The sequence below is a fragment of the Rhipicephalus microplus genome, chromosome 10, assembly GCF_043290135.1.
Source record: "Rhipicephalus microplus isolate Deutch F79 chromosome 10, USDA_Rmic, whole genome shotgun sequence".
In the NCBI taxonomy this organism is placed as follows: Eukaryota; Metazoa; Arthropoda; class Arachnida; order Ixodida; family Ixodidae; genus Rhipicephalus; species Rhipicephalus microplus.
Genome location: NC_134709.1, coordinates 11,566,978 through 11,583,175, shown reverse-complemented (window position 1 = coordinate 11,583,175; position 16,198 = coordinate 11,566,978). Strand labels below are relative to the sequence as shown.

General features: G+C 48.9%; 1 protein-coding gene across 4 annotated transcripts in view; it reads right to left on the bottom strand.

The window, feature by feature from the left end:
• Window positions 1-491: 491 nt before the first annotated feature.
• The window catches only part of LOC119181405 (excitatory amino acid transporter 3), a 60,490-nt gene continuing 44,783 nt past the window's right edge, over window positions 492-16,198 (bottom strand). For all 4 annotated transcript variants that reach the window (XM_075875032.1, XM_075875033.1, XM_037432635.2 and 1 more), the window contains exons 3-10: window positions 10,179-10,494; window positions 9,672-9,714; window positions 8,195-8,237; window positions 6,566-6,749; window positions 5,878-6,111; window positions 5,091-5,285; window positions 4,148-4,282; window positions 492-3,305 (exon numbers count right to left, since the gene is read on the bottom strand). In XM_075875032.1, the coding sequence (XP_075731147.1) occupies window positions 3,164-3,305; window positions 4,148-4,282; window positions 5,091-5,285; window positions 5,878-6,111; window positions 6,566-6,749; window positions 8,195-8,237; window positions 9,672-9,714; window positions 10,179-10,494 (1,292 nt within the window). In that variant the 3' untranslated portion in view covers window positions 492-3,163. The remainder of the gene's footprint in view (window positions 3,306-4,147; window positions 4,283-5,090; window positions 5,286-5,877; window positions 6,112-6,565; window positions 6,750-8,194; window positions 8,238-9,671; window positions 9,715-10,178; window positions 10,495-16,198) is intronic.

The window sequence follows — 16,198 nt, the reverse complement described above, 5'->3', positions numbered from 1 at the left end:
CGTCCCAAAACCACCATATGATTATGACAGACGCCGTAGTGGAGGGCTCCGTAAATTTTGACCACCTGGGGTGCTACGCACTTGTTCACATCTATATACTTACGCCCGTCGCGGTGGTGCAGCGGTATCACGGTGCCCCGCTGTTGACTCGAAGGTCGCGGGCCTGTGTACTACCCGATGCCAGTGCACATTACAGAACACACGATAGTCAAAATTGCCGAAGTCTTCCACTTCCACGTGCATCATAAATTCATAGTCATTTCGAGATTTTGGCATGTAAAACCCCAGGTATAATCTTACATCTACTTACGTGCCATGTACTGTCCATTCGCGGTACAGTTGAACGTTTCTTTTTGTTGAAGGCAGCTGTGATGTGTCGTCTATCCTACAACCTAAGGCGACCTCCCGTTGCCCGCTTTGTGCGGACGCAATCCTGAATTTTCAGAAACTTAGAATTCACGAGAAAAACAAACAAACAAACGCACAGTGTAAGTCAGCACGTGAAATAAATTACGTTTTATTTAACGATGGTTTGTGGTGATAAAGAAGTGAAGGTCACCAGCGGTTGCCTTATGTACAGCGGGCATCCGAAAGAGCCGATCACTCAAATCAGCGAACGCTCTCCCATGCCCGTACTCGCAGTCATTTTCTCTCCCTTGCGTTCACGATGGAGTAATTGTGAGGATCAGCATTGACGAATCCAGGCACGGGGCTTACGTGCTTCAGCTATTACAAGGGGCATGCCCTCAGCCCTTACTACACTCACTGCCGAACTATAGAAATAGTGCACAAGGTGTTGGGGTAAGTATAACCTCGTGCCTGTGAGTCACAACGTGGCACAAAATGGGGCATATACTCTTAATACTTCAACATTCATCTATCCACTGTCTATATGCGATATGATGAAATGTAGTGAGTGGGCTTCAGCGCAACACCATAACATGGAATGTTGTACAGAACGAGTAACCTTTGAAGTAAAGCCCTCACCGCTTTACACTTCAACACGCCAGCATTGAACTATACAACCTAAATGATAATGGTGTATATTTGATAAAGCTTAAAAATACATCACTATAAGCCATGCTACAATGGTGCTACTAGTAGGAGACCTCTTATTATACACTTGTTACCTCAACATCGATATACATCAGGCTTCTTATTTTACAGAATCATACCGTACAAATAACGCCTCGTACTTTGACGTCGTCAGAGTGCTTTTCTTCATCTATACGGTATCTAATCACCAGTCACCAAACCTATACTGTTTCATGAACCAGCTATCAACCATATATTAACACATGAGAACAATATTCATCTGTTGTTCTAAATATCGAGATAATATGATATATGCACCCGAAGGAAAACAACAATACCAACTTGAGCCGTTTGTCGTTTCGATGCGGCATATAATAAATAACCAATGTCCTGCATTTGATTGAAATGGTATTTCTGCGAACTCGCAGCGCACGACGGCTATGGCCGAAAACATGACGTCAAACAGAGGATGGAAAGAGTGACATCGAGATAGACTAGGCAGCTAAACTATCACTTAGGCGTCCGCCAGTACCCCCTGCACTACTTTTATCATACGCGGTGAAATAAATAAGAAAGTTTGCAGCGAGTAGTATGTTCGAAACATGAATGGTTTACGTCTCATGTCGTCCCAATTTCACGTGACGAGGGTACCGGAATAGCCTGTCATGTAGACGCACATTCAAGCCGCTTGAGGCATTTCTAAGCTTGGGACGAGATAAGAGATGCTTCTTCATCAAGTTATCTATCCTGTCTCAAAGGCACGACCATTAAACCAAATGTGACTCAGAGAATGCGAGACCAATTGAGAGGCTTATAGCTGTTCGAAAGCGAATTATTCCGGGACTGCGAATATTAGCCGAGCAACAACACACAGCAAGTTAGCTAGAAAGCGTAAAGCAACTTTGCAGCCTTGCCGCGGGCGTCGCTGCGACATTATCGACTGTTTTGTACAGTAAACGGTTTCGTACGAAGATGGACAGAGAAGCTCAGCGCCAGTATTCGCTTGTCTCCACTAATAAGGGAATATAAGTGGTGTGATAGAAATGCATTGCAGCTTTTAAATGTCTATCTATCTAATTTTGTGGAAGTTATTAGTTCGTCATAACATTTCCCTGTTACGATCCGATAGACCTCGAACATAGCGCACATCAAGTCTTTTAGAGCGCCAGAGCCGGTAAACCCTGTGTGAATGCTATTGTTAAGATATTGTAAAGACGTAAAATGATGTAGATGAGAAAATAAATCTTCATTGTTTCGTTAAGTCACAGTGATAACGTGGATAAATTGTGCCTTTCTATTCGCTCCGAGCCTAATGACAAGTAACAAGATCAGTTACGTTATGCAAAACTGAATACTGAAACTGAAACTGAACAGAGTTTACGCAATGAAGCGTGCACAGTAAGTGAATAAGAAAATATATATGTGGGAAAGACGTTGGGGCAGCCATGCGGAACCCGCCGCTGTTTAAGTTCAATTTCATCTAGAAACTGTAGTTTATTAACGTGCCTGACGTATACTTTGAACTAGGCTGTTCCTCTGGCGAGCTTCATAGGAAACTGCATAGTTTCGCAATGGTCTCCGAGATCACTCGTGATCCTTGCGCGCCGCCCGATTTCGGAGGCCATGCTTTCGCCGTCTGTACAGCGCGCGCCGCTACGATGAAGGCAGTGTTCGCGAGTCCTAGGGTGCTTCGATGCGCGCGCCCCCGCTTTCTTCGGCGTGTTATGCCTGGATGTTGCATTCCTCAGCGCTACAACTATTCGCGTTAGGCTAGTGGGCCAGTTCCCGCCAGAGTGAAACCGGTATGCAGCGGGAGTGTTGATGGCGGCCACCGTAGCAGACGACGCGCAGGTGTCTTCACTCTAAGCGGAGGAGCGGGCACCAGGGCACTCTAGTGGGTCCCAGCGAAGCATCTGGAGCCGCGTGGAGTTTTCAGCTATAGGTGTTTTGAGCTATGTCGCGATGAACGGTATTTTCCGGCTCCCGCAACTGAAACAGTCTCGCGAGCTGTGCGCCGTGAGTTTGAAACGATCCAGCAAGATGGCGCAAGCTTGACCTCTCGCGTCTCGAGGGACCGTGGACGACCCTCTGAACCGTTTGGGGCCCGGCCAGCAAGGACAACCGTCGTCTACATTGACGTGATGACGGTGTCCTTGGAGCCCCGGCCGTCTGGGATGCGAGGCTTCTCCAGGTCCTTCAGACTGAGGCGTTCCACGACGCAGGCACCCACGGCATCGCCCAGGACGTTGATGGCTGTGCGGAAGCGGTCTCTGCAAACAAGAACGCAACGACAACAGCGTCAAATGAGAACTCGGTAAGCGAGTGTTCGCACGGTGGTATCATCTAATGCATTCGTATCTGCGGACGTATCCACGAAGATGCGAGGCATGCTGTCCGACGACGGCTTAGGAATGAAGTTGTTGTTTGAATTCTACAAGTTGTAGTTGTCGGCAAGTTTTCCGGCAGTACTATTGTGCTGTTTATTTGTTCCGTTTTCGAAATAAAACCTTGCCCGTATGGTTTTCTAAGTGCGGGGTTATGGTTGCTGAATTCCTGAGCGAGCAATGTTCACCTTGAGCGCCTCCGGATAAGTACTCCTAGTTTTCACGTTAATAAGGCAATAATATAGTAAAAAAAGGCATAATTGATTTATGCTTCAAATATTTTTCATGCAAAAAAATTTCTTTATTCTTACAATATCTGCGCATGTTCTGTTACGCCGTTACAATAACTATATTTGTTGAAAGATCAGTAATGTTTCCTTCACTACGCCGTTGTGGTTTGCCCATGTACTCAGCTGCTGACTTGCAGGTCGCGGGATCGGATCCCGGCTACGGTGGCTACGGCGGCAACCTAATTGCATGAATAGACTCAGCAACGTGTACTCTGAGTAGTGCCAAACTGTTGTTTCAATCCTATTTCTTCTTTCTCTCTCTCTTTCTCTCTTATACAAACACAACCACACACATATTTCGGGGTCAATTCTTGTTCACATTAATTCTTGTTCACGTGATCAAGTGAAGGGTTTGTTTACTAGTACTTTACTGATTGGTCAATACAGTTAAATGTTGTTCGAGCGCAGCTTAATCGTATTTTGGCAGTACATGCTCACAGGAACCAGTCGACGACGATGATGAGTGTGATGTCGTCAGCAGGTAGCCCGACAGCGTTGAGGACCATCACCATGGTAACCAGGCCCGCCTGAGGAATTCCAGCGGCACCGATGCTGGCAGCGGTTGCCGTGACACTACAGAGAACGCATACATTACATCGTCTGTCGTAAAAAAAAAGTTCGTGCAACGTCAGGGGTGAATCATCATAGGATGTACGTGCATTCACAGATGAGCAGTTGCAAGCGTTGTGCAGGCAGCAAGAGGTAACAAGGCCGGCTCTCTGGTCGTGCAGGAGACTAAACACCGTGTCGCAGAACATAATCGAGAGATCAACGAACATCACGGCTGTAATTTCACCGCACATGATTTTCTTTTTTTTCCAATGGCAGTGCCGTAATTCCCGCGTCCTTTTGTGACAGTATGACGTCAAGGAAATGCCATACGCGTTTGGCACCGCCACAGATACTCCACTTATTATGCCGCGTAAAGAAGGCAAAACGGGATATGTTACTTATATTGTTGCTTATTTGTAATGTGGTGATACGATAAACACATGGGTGAAAATAACTCATCGGGAGAAAAAACAGCAACACTAAACGATAATGGTCCCATACCACACACAGACAGATGTATGTATGTATGTATGTATGTATGTATGTATGTATGTATGTATGTATGTATGTATGTATGTATGTATGTATGTATGTATGTATGTATGTATGTATGTATGTATGTATGTATGTATGTATGTATGTATGTATGTATGTATGTATGTATGTATGTATGTATGTATGTATGTATGTATGTATGTATGTATGTATGTATGTATGTATGTATGTATGTATGTATGTATGTATGTATGTATGTATGTATGTATGTATGCATGCATGTAACTGCACCTACTCGTGGGGAACAGCAGACGTATGCGAGCCGATGTCGTACCTGATGGCGATGACCTTCCCGACGTCCAGGGGCACTTTTCGCACCTGCGCGATGAAGATTGCGGCCACGGCTTCGTACAGCGCAGTGCCGTCCATGTTGATGGTGGCCCCGATGGGAATGCAGAAGCGGACCACCTTCGGGTCCACCTTCACCTTGTCCTCGAGCGTCGATATTGTCACCGGTAGCGTAGCAGAACTGGGAAGCGGAGCAACGTATGGAGTATATAAGCGGACTACTTTATTTGTTCCTTGGTCGCACGAGAAATGATTCAATCAAGTCTAGAAGAACTTGCTGTTTTTTAAACCGGAAACTCGTATAAATAGAGCACGTAAAGTCAAATTGGGCACACTATTTGTTACGCATGTGCACACTCACGCACTCAAACATAAAAAAAAGAGCTTACGAGTGCGTTGGGTCATGACGCGTGTGGACTTCCACGTGTACCGAATATCGCTCTAATTATATTATAGTAATAAATTAGCTTAATACTATTTAATCCCACATTGCTTGAAGTGCGTCGAAGTCCATCAAAAAGAGTCACCTATCCCTTACTGCAAGCAAAACGAGGACACTAAACAGAGTGCAGGAGCTCGCTCTGCAGTCTACAGCGTCTAGTACAGCCTTACTTGTCCGGTACTTCGTACACCCTATACGTGACTTACAAGCGACGTACAAACGCATATAATTATGAAGCCTTTCAAGTCATATAGGCTCCTAGAATTTTCAAGTGTCCGACAAATGTACGCGATGACATCGACACAGGTATCACACGAGAGGCGCGTCGAACCTGGAAGCCGTGCCGAAGGCAGTGGCGATGGCCTGCAGCATGTCGAGGAGGAAGCGGAACGGCGGCTGCCGCATGACTAGCCAGTAGAGCAGCGGCAGCACCACAAAGCCGTGCAAGAGTAGGCCCAGCAGCACGGTCAGGGCGTACAGGCCGACCTGACCGGCGACCACCGTGAAGTCTTGCATCTCCAGCATCTTGGCCATCACCAGGAACATGACGCCCACCGGTGAGAACCTGCGAACGTGCGCGTGATTGTCACACGCTAGCGATGCTACGTTACTGCGTACGAGGGCTAACCACAAAACACTAGTGCAAATGTGAGACAGAGACAGAGAAAGTGGGACAAAAGAAGCGCCAACTTTCGAACAGTGTTTATTTGAAGCAATTTACGCCTGGTAGATCGGTAGTTGCGGTGTTCGGAGGCTGACTGGAAGGTCGCGGGTTCGATTCCGGTCGAGGCGGTTGAATTTCAGTGGAGGTGAAATGATAGAGGCCCGTGTACGGTGTGATTATAGGGCTCGTTGAAGAACACCACATGGTCTGAATTTCCGGAGCCCTCTACCTACGGCGTTCCCCGTAATCAATATAGTGGTTACAATTACGGCTGTCCGAACAGTGGGAAACGCAACTGAATAGTTCTAGAAATAAACACGGAGTACTTCGCAAGGAGTATAAGTGAGTGGCTCACCATACAACCACCTTGGTGATGATCATCATGGCGTCGGAGAGGGACGTGAATATGTCCAGGAGGGGCTTTCCACTCTCGCCCATCTGGCCCACGGTGGCTCCCAGCGCGATGCAGAAAACGATGAGGCCCAGGATGTTGGTGCCGGGGTCGTGCACCGTCTTGTAGTCCCAGTCATACATGGATGCTGGATTAAGAGCAAACGCGAATGTGAGTACAGATTGAGGTATCACCGTGTACCAATTCTAGTGATTTTATTTTGCACATGTGTAACTGCGATAAAAATTATTTTCACAGAGAGAATGTATAGTACACTGCAAACAAACCAATGTTCCACGTAAGCATGCTGCGGCAGATTAATGTAACAACTACTAACCATAAATGATTTCGTTTACTTTTCATCTTCAGTGGAGATAGATTTCATCTTTAATTATAGAGATTTGCAGCAGAGTTAACGTTGCAACAATGTATTTATTTTTTTCTAAATCTTAGTTTGCAAAGAAATGTTTAATAGGCTCTTGAGTCCATAGATATTAACAGCTGAAAAGTTTTGAGACTGTTAACTGGCGCACTGCTGCGCATATGGCAAAGATTCGTGACCCTGCAGCCGCGGCTGTGTCTTTCGTAATAGTATGCAGATTAGAAGGCACATGCGTCGGCACCAAGTATCGCTTAATTAGTCTTTTCCCTATTTATTCATCTAGGCTGTTATTATCACCCAAGGCTTATCGCCTGATCAACTAGAATTTTCAAAGCCTGGCCAACCGGTGCCCACCGCAGAACGGATCTCCAGTGTACAACGCTGCGGATTACCGATCGATTTCAAATTTCCTGGTTCGTGGTCGGATAGGTCAACTGACTACGCGGAAAAGAAGTCTGCACGTCGTCTCTCGTTCGCTGAAAAGAGGTGTCCAGGCGGCACTCGCACTTCTCTGAAGCTAGATTTTTCCTTGTTCGGTCACGCTCGCTCGCTCTTCAAGATTACGCAACGAGGTGACTACGAGTTTCCTTCCAATGGTCAGCCGACCATCACTTGTCAAGGATTCCTCATACATTGCTTGCACATCTACGGCGCGAAATGTCTCCATGGCATGATCGTCTCTGCGCGTTCGCGCGTTATATGTAGGTGCTCCGTATGAGCAGTTTGTACCTGTTTTTGTACTTGACGAGAGCCCGACAGCCGTAGAGTTTGCGTGTCACTGGCGTAGCACACCAGGCCCATACCCCCCCCCCCTCCTCCCCCTCTCAATTTTTTTAATTTTTTTACGTGGCATAAAAACAGCAAAAAGACTGTTTGCCGGTCCTGCCTCCACTTGAGATCAAGCAGGTGCCCCCCCCCCCCCCCCTTCACCATCGAGAAAAAATTCTGCCTACGCTCCTGATATGTGTGTGCGTGCGTGTGCGCTTGTCCACGTTCACAAGGCCATGGAAGCACTGCGGCATAATTTTTCCCTAAATCAACCACGCTAGCTTTTATCGGGTTAAGCATGGAAAACTCGTTCACTCGCAAACTACTCGCCGTTCATGTGACGATTGCAAGTTCCTTTTTTTCTTTTGATTTTTTTCCACTGAAGGACATTTCAGTAGAGATGGCATGGAGAATATAGCGGATATAGCAAAAAAAAAACTTACTGTTGCTCGCATTGCCCGGTGGCTTGATAACAATAGTCGAAAACTGGTATGAAAAGAGAAAAGAGACGTGGCTATCAGAAGAATAAAGAATAAAAGAAAAAAAAGAGAGAAAAAAAAGAGGGAGGTGCAATTCAGTGAGCCTGCATGATCAGTGTTTTCAACCATCGACATATTCATACGTTACAACAAGATGTTCGCGCTCCGCGCCTTTGAAAAAATAAAAAAAACTCATCGTCATCGTAATCATTACCACAATCGTCATCAGCCTGTCTTACGTCCACTGCAGGGCGATGGCCCCTCCCCAACGATCTCCCACCTGCCCTGCATTGCTAGAACTGATTCCAGGTTACGCCTTGCTTCACCTAATCCACTGCAGTCCTCCGCCGCGCTTCCGAACACTTGGCATTCAGAACAGAAACTCGAGCTAGTTGGTAGGCGTTCACCTTTGGTTGAAGCAGCCCAGACGAAGTAGTAGGAGCACCTGTTTACTGCTCCTGCTACTTTATGCTCGTACCGTGAGCTCTGCTTTAACCAAAGATCTCTCTATTCATTTCTGTGTTCTAACTGACCATCGGTTACCTGTCATTCGCATTACCTACTTTTCAACTGCAAAGCTGTTGTAGCTCGCCGCAGTTTATGCGGCGTCACTAGAAAACTCCTCAAGTGCACATGCGCCAAAGGAACTGGGCAAGCCCCACTGCCATGTATGGCAGGTGTGGGTGTCGAAGGAAAGCGAGCATGCGGAAAAAAAATAATAAAGCAATAGATAGAAATAGGAGGAGAAAAATATAGAAAAAAAGAGAATAACGGCACAAAAAGGTGGAAAGACAGAGATAAACGTAGAAAGTTAGATAAATAAATAGTAAAGAAAAAGAGATAGAACAGACAGCAAGATGAAAATGGAAAGAAAGAGAAAAAAGAAGCTGTGAGAGAGGGGGAGAGATAAACAGGAAGAAAACTAGAAGGACAAGGAAATCCACAGAAAGAGACAGACGCGAAGAAGAGAGAAAAACAGAGAGCAAGACAGAAAGAAGGAGAAATAAAAAGAAACAAGGAAAGAGAAAAGAGGCAGAAATAATCAGGAATAAGGGGAGCAAATGTATAATGTGCGAAGCAGAAATGGGGAGATAGAGAAAGAGATGTAAAGGAAGAATGAGGGTCACCTAGCTGCGCTTTTGCTTCAGGTTTAGAGATTAAAGTTTAGTTTATTTTACCACGTACAGTTTTACAGTAAGTGACTGGGACAGAAGAAAAAAATCTGTATAAAACAGCTTGACAAAGCCCCATATCCCTGCGCTTGGCATGCGAAGTCGTCATAATTTTTTTTCTTGCATTTTGTCTACCTCTCTTATATATGCTTTTGTTTTCCTGTGTTTTAATATGAACCAACCTAATTCGATGCGTTTTATTTTAATGGACGCTTCACAGTACGAAGTAGTAAGGAAGTAGGACATTAGAAGAGGAGAGCAAAACTTACTTGCGTGACACAGGCTTCTATCACGTTAGGAGGAAAGGCGTTTCTGGAAAGAGGAAAACATCGGATCGGGAAGTTGTCGACTGGGAAAGCCAGGCCCGGTCCATGAAGACCAGGCTTTTTTTTGTTACTATAATTTTCCGCTTTTCACTAATGAAAGATTTCTCTGTATTGTTTCTCAAAAGTGCCTCTCAAGGCTTCTCTCGATCCGGTGTTATAGAACGCCGGCTGCGCAATGGTTCGTCCGACTGTTGCCCCGCCGCGGTGTTCTAGTGGCTAAGGTACTCGGCTGCTGACCCGCAGTGCGCGGGTTCAAACCCCGGCTGCGGCGGCTGCATTTCCGATGGAGGCGGAAATGTTGTAGGCCCGTGTGCTCAGATTTGGGTGCACGTTAAAGAACCCCAGGTGGTCGAGATTTCCGGAGCCCTCCACTACGGCGTCTCTCATAATCATATAGTGGTTTTGGGACGTTAAACCCCACATATAAATCAAACTGTCATGCGCGCATACCTGATGAGATCCATGAGCGTGTCGGCCGTGGTGACGAGGCGCGCCTTGGACGCCTTGATGGACCCCGCGTCGCTGTCGCCGGCGCCGGGCTGCAGACCCGTGACGAGCACGATGCCCAGCACGATGGCCAGGAACGTGGTGGAGAAGTAGTAGACGACCGCGCGCAGCCCGATGCGACCCGAGAGACGCGCGTCCAGCGCCCCGACGGCGGCCACCATGCTGGACGTGATGAGGGGCAGGATGAGGCCTCGCAGCATGCGCAGGAACACCTCGCCGGGAAAGTTGATGTACATCAGCTGGCGCTTCGAGAAGGGCCCTGCAACGACGTCGCGCGCACTGTGGGGCTCGCTCACTGACACCTGGCTCGCTGATTTCTATAGGTCGCGAAGAAAAAAAACAACAACAACAACAACAACAACGATGACGACGACGACTACGACAATGACCACGATGACGACAACAATAACGACAACAACGGCGACAACAACGACGACGACAACAACGACAACGGCGACAACAACGACGACGACAACAACGACAACGGCGACAATAACGACGACAACAACAACAACAACGGCGACAATAACGACGACAACAACAACAACGGCGACAATAACGACGACGACAACAACGACAACGGCGACAATGACGACAACAACAACGACAACGACAACAACAACAGCAACAACAACAACAACAAAACAGCAAAGCTCAACTGGACTCTCAAGGAATGCATCTCGCGTGTAGGGCTCACTCGGACGCACACTCACGATTTTTTCCCCCACCGGGCTCACTTAGACTCAATCGAACCAAAATATAGCTCACCCGAATTCACTCACACTCGCTCTAACAGCTCAGTCTGAGACATAGTCCGGGTGAGCCGACCGATGAATGAAGTGAATTCACCGACCTGTGGTCATTGTTACTTTGAACAGTCACAGACAACAGCAGACTCAGTCACAGATACTTGGCTCAGTTACAGACACCTGGCCCGGTCAGTGACAGCTAGCTCAGTCTTAGAAAGCAGCCTCAGTCACAGACGCGCGAATCTGCCCTCTGGTGACTCGCGGAGATCACGCAAGTGAGTTCATCATCAATGATAACTCTGGTCTGAAGGTGTCCGATTTGGGTCGGTCGCTCGATTCTCGCCTGTGACTGCGATCGCAGAACTTGTTAATCGGTCAGCTGCGTCCGGAACAGAGCGACCGCTTATTTCGATCGGCGATGGTGATTCGAGGAGATGTGAAGGACGTGGTATTTCCTGCGGCAGCATGGATGGCTGAAACTGCCACATCAAGAGAGACTCGACACGAGATACGGCGTGTTTCCCTCTTCCTGTCGTGCTACAAAGGAAGTTTGCAAAAGAATTGAAAAACCACTTATATTTTTCCCAAAATGTAGCATAAACCTTTTTTTTGTGTGATGTGCATTCTTTTCGTTATTATGCTGGGTGCTCTATCATTGTTTGGAGAGCAATCTTTAGAAGATATTGTTACGAGGTTGGTTGCTTCTGAGCAAGATGTATTTGCAGAGTAAAAACTACAGGCAAGAGACACAATGGCTGATTGGCCCAGTCGCGCGCCTGTCAGTCGCACCTCTTCCTTTTCTTCCTCTCCGTAGCAGGACCCCCGGGCGTTGGAGCGCCGTCTCGGCGAGAGTCCGGAGAAGTGCGACAGAAGTAGGGTTTCATGCGCGAAACATGGACAATGTCAACTAGTGACGAACTTGGTGACGTACTGGAGTGCAATGGCGCTATCTCGTAGGTTACGTCGCTAACTTGACGTAAGACTAGGTAGGGTCCGGCGTATCGGGACAAAAGTTTTTCGGAGAGACCTACACGGCGACACGGTGACCAGAGGAGCACGTGGTCACCTGGGGCAAACGTTATATTTCGATGCCGGTGGTCGTAGCGGGCTTTTTGCATATCCTGTGACCTGGTGAGGCGAGACTGGGCAACTTGACGAGCCATGTGAGCCCGATCAATGGCTTCGCGCGCGTACTCGGAAGCAGATGGCACGAGAGGCAAGGTGGTTTCAAATGGCAATATGGGGTCGCGACCATATAAAAGATAAAAAGGCGAGAATCCCGCAGTGTCATGTCGAGAGGAGTTATATGCGAAGGTCACATAGGCCAACGTGGTATCCCAGTCTCGATGATCATCGGAGACGTACATCGAAAGCATCTCTGTGAGCGTGCGGTTGAGACGTTCAGTTAGGCCATTAGTTTGTGGGTGGTAGGCGGTAGATAGCTTATGCGCTGTAGCACACGAGCGAAGGAGGTCATCGACAACTTTGGACAGGAAAGAGCGGCCGCGGTCCGTAAGCAGCTGTCGGGGTGCACCATGGTGTAAGATGACGTCATGAAGAAGAAAATCCGCGACGTCAGTGGCGCAACTGGTTGGCATGGCCTTTGTTATCGCGTAACGGGTCGCATAATCTGTGGCGACGGCAATCCATTTATTTCCGAGTGTCGTCGTCGGAAAAGGGCCAAGAAGGTCGAGTCCCACGCGATGAAATGGTTCAGAGGGGACTTCAATTGGGTGAAGATATCCAGCTGGCAGCAAAGAAGGTCTTTTCCGGCGCTGGCAGAGGTCGCAAGTGGCGACATATCGACGTACGCTGCGGTACAATCCAGGCCAGAAAAATCGACGTCGCACGCGGTCGTATGTGCGGGAAACGCCGAGGTGTCCCGCTGTTGGTGCGTCGTGAAGTTGTTGAAGTATGGCAGGCCGTAGATGACGAGGGATGACAAGCAGAAGCTCAGGGCCTTCAGTGGTGACGTTGCGGCGGTAGAGGATGCCGTCATGCAGCACGAACATACGGGATTCAGCGTCATGGCTGTCAGACTGGATGGCGTCGATGATAGTGCGCAATGACTCATCCCGTCGTTGTTCGATGCGCATATCGCTGACGTCTGTGAACGCCATTACTCTGCTCTCCAGGTCAGGCGCAACGGGATCAGGAGGATCTACCGGATATCGAGAAAGACAGTCTGCGTCCTTGTGCAAACGGCCAGACTTGTAGCTGACGCTAAACGAAAATTCCTGAAGCCTCAGAGCCCAGCGAGCCAGACGTCCAGTCGGGTCCTTCAGAGAAGTCAGCCAACAGAGGGCGTGGTGGTCCGTAACGACAGTGAAAATGCGACCATATAAATATGGCCGAAACTTGGCGACGGCCCAAACTAAAGCTAGACACTCTCTCTCGGTGATGGAATAATTCATCTCCTGGGGAGAAAGCAGGCGACTGGCGTAAGCTATCACGCACTGTCTACCGTGGTGCCGCTGAGCGAGAACTGCGCCGATACCGTGGCCACTGGCGTCGGTGCGAACCTCTGTGGCAGCAGAAGGATTAAAGTGGGCAAGTATGGGGGGCGTAGTTAGGTAGCCGATGAGAGCGGCGAACGCTTGAGCCTGCTCAGGGCCCCATGAGAATGTGGTATCCTTCTTCAGCAAATCTGTCAGTGGCCGGGCAACGTCGGCGAAGTTTTTCACAAAACGGCGAAAGTAGGAACATAAGCCGACGAAGCTACGGACATCGGATGTAGAACGGGGCACTGGAAAGCTACGGACGACGCGGATCTTTTCGGGATCTGGTTGGACACCATCGGCGTTTACAATATGGCCCAGAATGGCAATCTGACGGTGACCAAATTGACACTTCTTGGAATTGAGTTGTAGCCCAGCTGTTCTGAAGACTGCGAGAATTGCAGCGAGACGGGTCAGGTGGCTATCGAAAGTAGATGAAAAGACTATCACATCGTCTAGGTAACAAAGACAAGTAGACCACTTGTAACCACGCAGGAGAGAGTCCATCATTCGTTCGAATGTGGCAGGGGCGTTACAGAGTCCAAAAGGCATGACCTTAAACTGGTATAAACCATCTGGTGTAATGAAGGCCGTCTTCTCGCGGTCCATTTCATCGACAGAAATCTGCCAGTAGCCGGACCGAAGATCTATAGACGAGAAGTATGTAGCCCCGTGTAGGCAGTCCAACGCGTCATCGATGCGTGGTAGCGGGTACACGTCTTTGCGTGTGATCTTGTTTAGGTGGCGATAGTCAACGCAGAAGCGCCAGGTACCATCTTTTTTCTTCACAAGGACGACAGGGGAGGCCCAAGGACTACTTGATGGTTCTATGACACCTTTGTTGAGCATTTTGTCCACTTCTGCTTGGATAACTCTACGCTCAGTGGGGGAGACACGATAGGGGCGTCGGCGAATAGGACTGGCGTCACCAGTATTTATACGGTGCTGAACAGTGGATGTTTGCCCTAGAGGTCTGTCGTCGAAAGAAAAAATGTCGGTATATGACGCGAGAAGGCGATGGATGTCATTGGCTTGCGCAGGATTGAGGTCGGGTGCAATCATCTTCGAGAAACGATCTGGCCGAGAACAGGTGCTGTTCGCTACAGGAGACTGAAGTAAATCAATCTCGGTGGTGAGCGCTGCTATTTCGAATTCGTCAGCATTAGATACGCTGGCCAAGAACATGCCACGAGGAAGCACTTGAGGGCACAAGCTGAAATTGAGAAGTGGAAGCGAGGTACAATTGTCAGTAACAGTCACAAGCGTATGGGGAATGGCAATGTTGCGGCTCAAGAGGACGTCGGCGAGAGGAAGGAGGACATATTGACCATCGGGAACTTGGGGCTGTGCGGTCAAAACGACGAAGGTGGCTGCCTGAGCTGACAGCCGCACATCCTGAAGAGAGCACAGGCGCGGCGGGGCAGTGTGGGGTTCAGCGACTATCTGAGGCAACTCTAGCTGAAGAACGCCTGTAGCACAATCGATCAGAGCAGAATGATTCGACAAGAAGTCCAGGCCTAGGATAATGTCATAAGGGCAGTGGTCAATCACGGCTAAAATGACAGAAGTAGTGTGGTCCTTTATACGTAAGCGGGCAGTGCACAGACCGAGAACCATCGGCGTGCCGCCATCGGCCACACGGAGCATTTGTGCAGCCGCTGGTGTCAGAACTTTCTTTAAACGTGTGCGTAGGCTTGAACTCATGACCGAAATGCTTGCGCCGGTGTCGACAAGTGCTTGTACAGGTTCGCCGTCTACTTTAACGTCTATTACACTTCGTCTGGTGGGAACGGAAAGAGGATTTGCTGCGGAAGTCGTCAATGCAGCACCACCTCCGGGGGCTGCATTTCTCAGTTTTCCGAGACAACGCGGCCGGAAGCCACGGGGGACGAGAAGCGCCGTGGCTGCGGCGAACGGGACGATGGACGACGTGTTTGCGGCGATCGAGACTGGTGCCCACGTGGTGAAGGCGAGCGGCTGTACCAAGTGTTCCGAGAATGGTCAATGGCATTGGGCTCTTCGGCAGGTGGAAAGGTGCGGGCGGTATCGTCGAAACGGGTCATATTGGTCGTTGCGCGATGTGCCGAGGACCATGTGTTGCGGCAGTAACGGGCAATATGTCCAACGCGGTGGCAGTTGAAACATATAGGGCGGTCATCTGCAGTTCGCCACTCAGCCGGGTTGCGAGTACGTGGAGAAGACCGTCGGTCGGAGAAGGGCATCACGAAAGGGCGTTCGCTGACTCTAGGCGCGGTGACATGGCACACGGAATGCACTCCGATGTTTTCAAGCTCCTGGCGCACGATGGCTTGAACAAGAGGAACAGTAACAGGAGTGGCATCGGTACTGCGCGAATAGAACGCCGAGGGCGCCATAGCTTCCAGTTCACGACGAACAATGCGTGTAAGGTCTCCCGGCGGCGATGCACGTTGTGGTGTTGACTGGTCCTCGCAAGTAGATGTTGCAGCGGTGTTTGGGAGTCGAGCGAATGTTTGTAGAATGCGGCGACTTTTCACTTGCTCGAACTGACGACACTCTTTGATGATCGCGTCTACGGTGGAACAGCCCTTGCACATCAGGAGATTGAACGCGTCGTCGGCAATCCCTTTCAGAACATGTCCCACCTTGTCACCTTCTGTCATGTCGCTTTCGGCCTTTCGGCAAAGGGCCAGCACGTCTTGAATGTAAGCGAGGTATGACTCCGTAGGGGATTGGG